The sequence below is a fragment of the Trachemys scripta genome, chromosome 24, assembly GCF_013100865.1.
Source record: "Trachemys scripta elegans isolate TJP31775 chromosome 24, CAS_Tse_1.0, whole genome shotgun sequence".
Lineage (NCBI taxonomy): Eukaryota > Metazoa > Chordata > Testudines > Emydidae > Trachemys > Trachemys scripta.
Window position 1 is genome coordinate 2,680,165 of NC_048321.1, and position 10,052 is coordinate 2,690,216.

A 10,052-nucleotide genomic window follows, 5' to 3' on the forward strand; every position below is an offset into this window, starting at 1 on the left:
AGTTGCAGCATGGGGATCACACATCCATTACAGGAGGGGGCTAGCACAGCCATGGCCAAGGGGGCCGTGTGTACAAGGGCTCCAGGACAGGCACTAGCTAAGCTCCCTGTAAAATTAATGTAAAATGAACGTTTCCAGGCCTCAGGGCGACAGTGCCACAAACAGCTGCTTGGGATCAGTCTCAACAACGCAGCCGGAGTCTGTCGAGAGCCTGCGCCCAGTGCTGGGTGAGGGCAAGTGTGATGTTGCACCCTACAAGGCTTGATGGAAATATGCTTATGAATGTAAATATGACATAATTGGAATATGTTTATGCTACATATGCCATGTAACATATCTCTGCAAAGGTTATGATCTACTGAATCTATTCCTCCTATTTGTATGCATGTATCATTTTTGTGTTCAAAGTTATGAATATTGGTTGGGTACTTGCTTGATTTCTAAGTAGCCTTAGTGAAGCATTTGGTCTGCTTCTTGAGAAAGGAGTATGCAAATTAAGTGCGCAATCAAGAAACACTTAACGAACAGTGGATCTTGGAAGGCTCCAATCCGCATAAGTCTAGTTGAGGACGTTCAAAGTAGCATGTGAACCAAAGCTCCCACCTTGTTCCACCACCTAACTAGCAAGGCATGTGGGGAAACTGAGGCACGCACGGGCTTCATACCAAATATTAGAGCGAATGCCCCCGCTCTCAGAGCAGCCTCTTTGAGTCCGACCTGAGCAGAGGTCACTTCAGCCAGTGGCAGGGGGACAATCAGCTGTACCACCCCCCCCAGTGACAAGGCAGCTGCTATAACTGTCCCATGCCCATTAAGGTGACTCAGTTTTGTATCCCGAGGGGCTGGGCTGGCAGCTCAGGAACCTGGCATCAGCCCCGTTCAGCTGCTGCAGCTGCGGCAGAGGAGAGCAGCTGGCAGCACCATCCCCGATCTGCTGCAGCTCTCAGAGCCCCCGGCAGCACGGCTCTGCTCCTGGGGAATCCAGTTCTTGCTTGGGTTCACACTCTGGAGTCTGCACCACGCCCAGCCCCGAGGCAGCTGTGAACACCAGGATGGGCATAGCAGAGTCAGGGGGTGTCAGAACGGGGCCTGGCTTGAGCCCCTGGCACTGCTCGGGCCAGAGCGCCCTGTCCTGCTCCCATGGGCACACACCTCTGGGAGCGTGCCACCAGCCCAAGAGAGGCCAGGCTCTGATCATCTCCACCTTGGCTGGCTCTGCTGCCCATGTTATCCAGGTTTGACGCCTCGGCCATCCCACATTACACATCTCTGCCCAGCCCCCTCTTCAGTCAGGACAGTTCCTCCCAGGCTGGCTAAGGTACAGCTAGGGTCAGTTATGCCCAGGCCAAGTCCTCCCTCCCCCTCAGTGACCAGCCCGCCTGGCACTGGCAGGTGCCCCCGGAAGGCCAAAAGGGAGAGCCAGGAACTCACTGAGCCCAACTGGGGTGGTGAAGGCAGATTTCAGCCAGGTGGCTGGAGCCAAGGGCACCGGCCAGTGGCCCGTGGTGAGGTCCAGGTCGGTAAGGAAACAGGGCCCCCAGCTTGTCGGGAATCTCGTCCGTCCCAGGCATGGGGCAGGTGTCGGACACAGTGATGGCCCTGAGCTGCCGCTAGTCCACACCGGAGCTGACTGACCCTTCTTTGGGGAACAGCACCACGGGAGAGGCCCAGGGGCTAGTAGACGCTGGATCACCCCTAGGGCCAGCATGTCCCTGACCTCTCTCTCCAGGGCCTGGGCTGTGTTCCCAGTGACTGAATGGGGAACACCTGATGGGAGGGTTTGCTCCTGTGTCCACCCTCTGGACAGCCAGGTTAGTGAGCCCAGGCCAGCTGGAGAACAGCGGCTGGTAGGAACGCAGCACCTCTCTGATCTCTGCCTGCCAGGCAGGGGTTAGCTGGGCAGAGAAGGGGATTGATTCCAGCGGGCAGCTGGCTCCTGGCGCAGCCCTGAGACCCACCAGGGTGTCTTCCCCCTTCTCCCACTGCCCACACACAACCAGCACCAGCCTCTCCCTGTCCCAGTATTGCTTCATCATGTGGACATGGCACACTCGGAGGCTGTAGGCCCGTTTGGACAGCGCCACCATGTAGTTCACCTCATTCAGTTCTGTGATGACCTTAAAGAGCCCATCTCAGGCAGCTTGTAGCTTATTCTGCCGCACTGGGCTGAGAACCATCCCCTGGTGCCATAGGAGCGAACACACGCTGTGTGGTCATACCAGATGGGCTGCCTCCCTTGGGCCCAGGCTAGGTTCTCCCTGGCCCAGCCCATGACCTCAGTGAGCCTTTCTTGAAAGGTCAGTATATACTCCACCACCAATTCTCCACCCTCCCATTCATCACTCACCAAGCCCAGGATTCCCCTCACTCTCCCCCAGTAGAGCAACTCAACAGGAACCCTGTGGATTCCTCAGGAACTTCCTGGTGTGCAAACAGCAGGTGGGGCAGGTATCTGTCCCAGTCCTGCAGATGCTGGGCCATAAAAGTCCTCAGGATCAGCTTCAGGGTCCCATTAACCCTCTCCACCAGCCCGTTGGCCTGAGGGGGATGTGCCAGACCCCACATTTCCCCCACAGCCCCAGAGCAGGGCTGGCAGGAAATTGGACCCCTAGTCTGTAAGGACTTCCCGGGGGAATCCCACTCTGCTGAAGATGGTCAGCAGCGCATCTGTCACGTGTCTGCTTCACTGGAGGACAGAGCCACCGCCGATGGGTGGTGAAATCTACTGCCACCAGAATGTATTTCTTCCTGGCCCGAGTCGGCATGCTGAGGGGCCCCACTATGTCCACAGCCACCTTCTGAACAGGTCCCTCTGTGATGGGCAGGGGTCTCCAGGCTGCTTTACCTTATCCTGGCCCTTTCCCACCCTTTGGCAGGGGTCATAGGCCCTGCAGTGCTGCCTGGCTGTGTCACGTTCTGCAGCAGCCTCTGCCGGGTGTGCTGGATTCCGGATGTCCTGTCAAAGGCCCTGTACAATAGCCAGTGGTGGCACTTCTGGGGGACCCCCCGGCTGCCTCCTGATCCCCCACAGTTCAGTTTTCCTCAGGGAACCTGCTCCAGGAATCCCTTCTCCCCCAGGAATCCCACCCTGCTGGCCTCCTTCAGGGGTCCTGCCGCACTGCAGCCAGCCAGGGCCCTCAGCTCCTCCAAGCAGGGATCCTGCTGCAGCTCAGGCTGAAATTCGGCTGCTGGGGTAGCGGGTGGGAGTCCCTCCTCACTGGGCTGGGGTCAGGGCCCTGGCTGTGTCTTGGTTTCCCCAACTTAGGACAAAGCCTTGAGCTCGGCCTTGTTAAGCCCAGTAGATCCCTTCCTCTGGCCCCAAGGTGGGGTAGCCATCTCTGGCTCTAGGTCCAGGAAGGACCAGGGTGCTCTGGACATCACCCGGCCAGGCCATCAGATCAGTCCCCATCAGCCCCGCCTGCACCCCAACCTCTTTGGGCCCCTCCTTGGCCCCACCATCTCAGACCCTCACTACAGGCACTGTAACCAGGGGCCACCCCCCGCCCCCAGAGTGAGGTATCATTGGGTACTAACTGGGCCAGGCCAGCATCCCCTCAGCGCCCGTAGCCTGGAACCCCAGAACCGTCCTCCCTTCCAACTCAAGGGGGTGGGGGGTGTAGTGATTGCTCCCTGGGGCTGCCCTGTGCCCACCCTGTAAATTGAGTGCTCCCGACCGCCCCCAGTTTGCAGCCAGCCGCACCACCTGGGAAACTGGTGCCCCCCCCAGGCTGGGCTCCCTCCCCAGTTAACCCTTCTGCTTGGCCACTAGTTCTTTAGCCTTTGGCCACTGTGCCCACTTGGGCCCTGTTTGCCCATAGTAATTACAGCTCAGGTCTTGGCGGTCTGCCCCCAGTGGCCATCACCCCTGATTTGGATTTGCCTGACTCCCACTTCTGGGGTGCCCCTGGGTGAGCCCCTTCCTCCCCCCTCCCCCGCCCTAGGCCAGTCCCCTTCGGGTCTCTTTTCATACCCAGCCCTACTGTCCGCAAACACAGCTGCCTGCCTGCCTGCCCTGTGCAGATCCTTGGGTTCAGGCTCCCTAACCCCATTGTCAGGGCCCAAGGCCGGCTCTCACCCAGCTGCACCAACCCAGCCAGGTGCACACCTCCCCAGGCCTAGCAAGACCTGCGCCCTTGCCCCATTTGCAGCCTGGGTCATATCACAGGCCTGCCCCACAGCAAAGAGCTAGGTGTCTATAGTCCTCCCACCCCCACTGGTATCTAGGTTTCCTACGGAAGTGGCATCCCGGGGCCTTTCCCAACTTTCCCCTTGGTGGGTCACTCTGCCTCTCCGCATCTCCATTTCCAGTTTATGCTTCCAGCTTCTCCCGCGCCTCCAGCTCTTTCGCTCTCAACTCCAGCGCAGGACAGCCAGGGTGTGAAGCGCTGAACGGGGTCAGGGGATCCCAACTGCTGCCTCTGCTGCTCCTGGAGCCTTGTGACCCCCCCCCACTTGGGCCTGGAATCTGCTTCTCAGAGCAATCATCCTTCTCGTGCAATCGGCTGCACTTTGCTGAGCCTCCCCCTTACTCGCAATCCAGCTGGGGGCGCTGGCTACAGGCCATTTCCTGCTGCCAGTCCCTTCAGCATCCATCCTGCCACTGCTGCCTGCGACCGCCTGTCACAGCTCCGCAGGCCTGGTGCCCTGGGGGTGGGCATCCGTGGGCCAGCCACCCTTATGGTCTCACTCTGCCACCAGGGGAAGCCCTTCTCCGTCCCCTGGGACTGAACCTTGGGGCCTCCAGCTGCCTGTTCCCCACCAGGGGCTTCCTCCAGCGAGTCCGTCTGTGGGACCCCAAGGGAGACGTGTACCCAGCCGAGAGTCCATCACACTGGGGCTGTGCAGCGAGGCACCCACCTTGTCCCACCACCTAGTTAGCAATGCAGCATATGGGGAAACTGAATGCCCACTCCATCACACTCAGCCCCACTCTAACCCTGTAGACCCCACTCCTCTCCCGGAGCTGGGGATAGTCCTGGCTTACAGCCCCCACCCCCAAATTGAAGACCATAAGAACGGCCAGACTGAGTCAGACTGAAGGTCCATCCAGCCCAGTATCCTGTCTACCGACAGTGACCAATGCCAGGTGCCCCAGAGGGAATGACCAGAACAGGTAATCATCAATCCCCTGTCACCCATTCCCAGCTTCTGGCAAACAGAGGCTAGGGACACCATCCCTGCCCATCCTAATAGCCATTGATGGATCTATCCTCCATGGACTTATCTAGTTCTTTTCTGAACCCTGTTGCGGTCTTGGCCTTCACACCATCCTCTGGCAAGGAGTTCCACAGGTTGACTAGGTGTTGTGTGAAGAAATACTTCCTTTGGTTTGCTTTAAACCTGCTGCCTCTTAATTGCATTGGGTGACCCCTAGTTCTTGTGTTCTGAGCAGGAAGAACTACATGGGAAACTTGTTTTTTGGTTTCGTTTTTGTCTTTATTAGTTTATGGGGTTGGTTTAAACCATTTAGTACAGAATGGGGGGAGGGCAGGATCTTCAACAAATACACTCACCAGGGGAACAGTCACAGCAGCACTCCAGGGCCCTGCAGTGGGGATGGGGCTGAATTAGGTGAACCAGGATTAGCCCTTCCCCCCCAATCTGTGGGATTTTGGCTGGGGGTGGGTTATAGGATTAGGGTATTGGCGGAGGTCAGCACTCCCAGGGCAACCCCACCCACCCTGGGCCCAGCTGGTCACAGCACTGCCCCTTTATCATGGGGGTGGGGGGTACAGGGTATGGGGGGGTCAAAGGTCATAACTCCCAGGGGACCCCCAAAGTCACAATGGGAGTTAGTGCAATAGTCAGTCAGATGCTGCCCACCCCCAGGAATTGCCGTTCTCAGCCACTGGGAGGGTCAGCAGGGGGTGCCCCCGACACCTCCAGCTACCCCATAACATACCCCACACACACTGCGGTACTGCCACAACCAGACAACTACAGCCACAGCCACACAACACAACCAAGCACCCACCATCACACACCCCAAGCAGGGCTCAGCTCCTCCAGCAGGGGGCAGCAGGCACACCCCCAATCTAGCCAGATATGTACATGCCCCCCACCCCCAGCTCATGGGTCATGCTGACCAGGGAGGCCAGACAGGCAGGCTGGGGAGGGATTTTTTTCCTTTAGCCTCCCTCCATTACCCTTGGTGCCGCCCCCCCTCGCTGGGGGATCCCATCTCAGGGTTGGGGGTGTTTTAATTGGGTTAATGAAGGGTTAAAACGTTAGAAATCTTTCTCAGCTTTAAAAGCTTTATAGAACAGCGTCCCCTGCCCCCCCCCCCCACAGGGGACAGGGAGGGTCCCCCTATTACCAGGGCTGGCAGTGGGGCAAGACCCCAATAGTTTTATGCCCCACACTGGCCCCTGGGAGGCAGAGTCAGATAGTGATGTCATTCATGGTTCTGCTGACGTCACCCATGCCCCCTCCCTATGTCACACTGAGGCGGTCGCTGAGCATCAGCAGGTGGAGGCCTAGCCAAGGTGGGCAATGATGTCATACTGGGTGTGATGGTGATCGTAGCCCAGTGATAGCATATGGGATGTGGTGATGTCAGTGAGGGGCCCTGAGGTCATTGGAGAGCAGCTGTTAACATCATTGGGGAGCAGCAATGCAATTGGGCTGCCATCACATCGGGTGTTCATCTCACCACTGATGGCCCTGTAGCGATGTCACTGTACCAGTCCTGTTGCCATTGGTGGCCTCATTGTGATGTTACAGTGCCCATCCTCCTGCCATTCATGATCCCAGTGTGATATCACTCCAGCCCTGCAGCAGCTCAGGCGTGTCATACAGACCTCGGATGACGTTATTGGGGCCTCACATGATGTCACAGCCTGACTGTCTCAGCAATGGTCCCCAGCCAATGCTCAGATCCTGCACCCAGGGGTATGTGTCAGCACTTAGGGAGCTCAACACAGGTCCTCCAGCCCCCCCACCCAGGGTCCCTCGTGGTCCAGCCTGGGCCCCCCATCAGCAGTAGCTCCGGGTCTGCCCCTCAGAGTGCACCGTCCAGTTGGGAGCCAGGCACGCAGGTGGTGGGGGAGGCCCCTCCTTTTTCTCCACGTTGCCATACTGGGGGGGCAGGTGCTCTGCATAGGGGGAGTAGGGCCCCAGCCGGTAACCGTCCAGCAGGCTAGGGCTGAGGAGGGCAGGAGGCCGGGGCGAGGGCTCAGCGTAGGTGGTGAAGGGAGGGGTGCAGCCGGTGGCCGGCTCCCAGCCAGGTGGTGCTGGGCGGTAGAACCGCAGCATGGTGCCGCCACAGGGCAGCACGTCTAGTAGCTGGCGGTAAAGTCCTGGCACTGATGGCGGTCCGTAGGCCCAGCCTGGTGCTGCCCGCAGGCCCTGCCTCTGTTTCTGCGGCAGGGCCGGCACCGGGGGGCGGTGCAGGGCAGCGCGGGCAGCGCCAGGCTCAGAGCGGCTGCGCAGGTGCCCGCCCTCCGGCGGAGGGGAGGCCGAGGCAGAGGACGAGGATGAGGGGGGCGTGGCCCTGCTGCGGCGGTGCCCCCTGGCCTCTGGCCCTGCCGGAGGGCCAGCAAAGGGGACGTTGACGTAGATGGGCTCCGGTGGCTCGTAGCGGACGCGCCCATCCTCGAAGATGGCCCAGAAGGGTGGGGTTGGGGCCAAGGGGTTGGGCCTGGGCTGCTGGAAGACGCCGTAGGAGGCGTTGAGGGTGGCCATGTACTTGCGGGGTGCCGGGAGGCGCGGGGGGCCCAGGGGCCAGGGCCGGTAGACGGGCGGCTCTGGGACGATCTCGTAGTACAGGTTCTCGGCTGCGGGCTCCAGCAGCGGGCGCCGGGGATGTGTGGCAGCGCCGGGGGGGCGGGGAGCTAGGAAGTGGTGGCGCTGGTGCAGCTGTGGCTCCGGAGGATATGGAGGGGCAGTGCAGGGGGGGCCCAGCCACTGGGGGGTGGCGTTGAGACAGGCCGCAGGTGGGGGGTGGAAGTGCAGGGGGGCTGGGGGCTTGGGTGGGGCCTGCGGGTGGCGGGGGGCAGGGTCCAGTGCTCGGGGGAAGGGCAGCGGCTGGGTCTGGCAGGGCAGGTGGGGTTCAGGGCCCCAGTGGTGGGTGTCAGGGGGGGCTTTGCTGTAGTGGGGGGGGGCTGCCAAGCTGGCCCTGCCCCCCTCCCCACCTGGGGCAGGGGCCTTGGCCAATGTGACCTGTAGGAGAGAGAAGGGGGGGTCAATGGGGGGGGTCACACACACACACAGTCTCCCCTCTAGTTGACCCCCCAGCCTTCCATCACAGCCCCAACCTCAGCAGCCCACTGTACCCCCAAACCCCCCCACTGCACCCCAATCCCCCAGTCCCTCTCACTGAACCCCCAATCCTGTCCCCCCACCCAGCTGCATTCCCCGAACAACCCCTGCCACAGCCCCCCACTGCACCCCAATCCCCCAGTTCCTCCCACTGAACCCCCAATCCCACCCAGTCCACCCACCCGACCACAATCCTTCAAACTGCCCCGGCTGCAGCCCCCCCAATCTCCCCATCCATCAACAATCGCCTAAATTCCCTCACTGTAGCTCCCCCACTGCACCCCCTATTCCCCCATCCAACTGCAACCCCATTGAATCCCCCCAGCCACCAAACCTCACCTCAACCTGACTGCCTATCTGCCCCCAACCCCCATTACTGCCCCCAGCCCAACCCACTGCCCCCCATTGTCTCCACAACCCCCCAAACTCTCCTTTCTTGCCCCACTACCCCCCAAGCCCCATCACCTACCTGCCCTCCTCCCAGGCCCCCCAAATCCCCCTTGTTCAAACTGGGAAAAACCCCTGCCCCAACCCAGCCACCAATTCCCCCCCCCAAGGGTCTAATGCCCCTAACTCCCTCCCGCCCAACCCCCCTGTCAGCGATCCCTCCCCCTCCACCCCCACACACCTGGGGGCCCCCTGCACGCTCCTGACGCTGGCCCCGGGGTTCCCCCTCACTCTGCTGGCGCTGCAGAGAGGGGTCAGGGAGCTGGGCAGCAGGGCCAGGGCGCACCACAGAGTACAGAGTGCCCAGCCCCATTGCTGCCCCCTCCCCCCCACCTTCCAGGGATAGGGAGCGCCGGAACTGGGCACGCTGCTCCCTGCGTGGTGCCCCTTGCTGCTGCCGGGCGGCCCGGTGTGCACTCTCCGCCAGTGCCAGCGCCATCAGCCGGGCTGGGTTCTTTGGGGGCGGCGGGGGCGGCACATGCCGAAACAGGCACAGCGCCCCGGGCAGTGGGGGGGAAGCCTCCGATTCCGGACCTGAAGGAGGAGAGGAGAAAAGAGGGTAGTCAGTGCCAGCAGCACCCAGCAGGGGGCGCTGTAGGGGGGTGCGGCTGGGTGCTGGCTGTGCGGGGAGCTCCCGGCTACTCCAGCTCTGGCCTTGCCCAGCAGGAGGTGCTTAGAAGGCTGGGACATTGTTGCATGCTCCCCAACTCCCCCAGCAGGGGACACGGGGGGAGGGGGGGTCTGTTTGTGGGGGGAGTGGGTTGGCTGGGGGAGAGGATGGTTCTGGCTGGGCAGTTCTGACTGGGGGTTCTGGCCAGGTGGTTCCAGCTGTGGGGGTTCCAGCTGGGCAATTCCGGCTGGAGGGGTTCTGGCTGGGGATGGGGTCCGGGCATGGGGTTCTGGCTGGGGTCTTCTGGCCTGGGTGAGTTCTGGCTGGTGGGGGATTCTGGCTGGGGCTGGGAGGTTCTGGCCAGGGGGGTGTTTCAGCTGGATGGTTCTGCCCTGGGGGTTCCAGCGGGGGGACTTTTGGCTGGCGGGGAGTTCTGGGTCAGGCTGGGAGGTTCCGGCTGGGGGGAGGGCTTCTGGCTGGCAGGGAGTTCTGGAGGGGGCTGGGAGGTTTTGGCGGGGGGGGGGTTCTGGCTGGTGGGGAGTTCTGGAGGGGGCTGGGAGGTTCCAGGGGGAGGGGGATTTCTAGCTGGTGGGGAGGTTTTGGCGCTGGGCGGGGAGTCTAGCTGGCGGAGAGGTCTGGAGGGGGCTGGGAGGTTCGGGGGGGGGGGGGGGGGGTGCGCGCCCGGCGGGGCGTCGTGGGGGGAAAGAGGGGAGATCTCGGGGGTGGCCGGAGCATT

The 10,052-nt window shown here is 61.5% G+C and overlaps 1 protein-coding gene across 1 annotated transcript in view; it reads right to left on the reverse strand.

Moving 5' to 3' along the window:
* Window positions 1–5,414: 5,414 nt before the first annotated feature.
* ARHGAP33 (Rho GTPase activating protein 33) overlaps window positions 5,415–10,052 on the reverse strand; it is a gene marked incomplete in the record, with an annotated part of 52,543 nt that continues 47,905 nt past the window's right edge. The window contains 2 exon segments of the mRNA XM_034756630.1: window positions 5,415–8,160; window positions 8,888–9,235. Of these exon segments, the coding sequence (XP_034612521.1) occupies window positions 6,976–8,160; window positions 8,888–9,235 (1,533 nt within the window).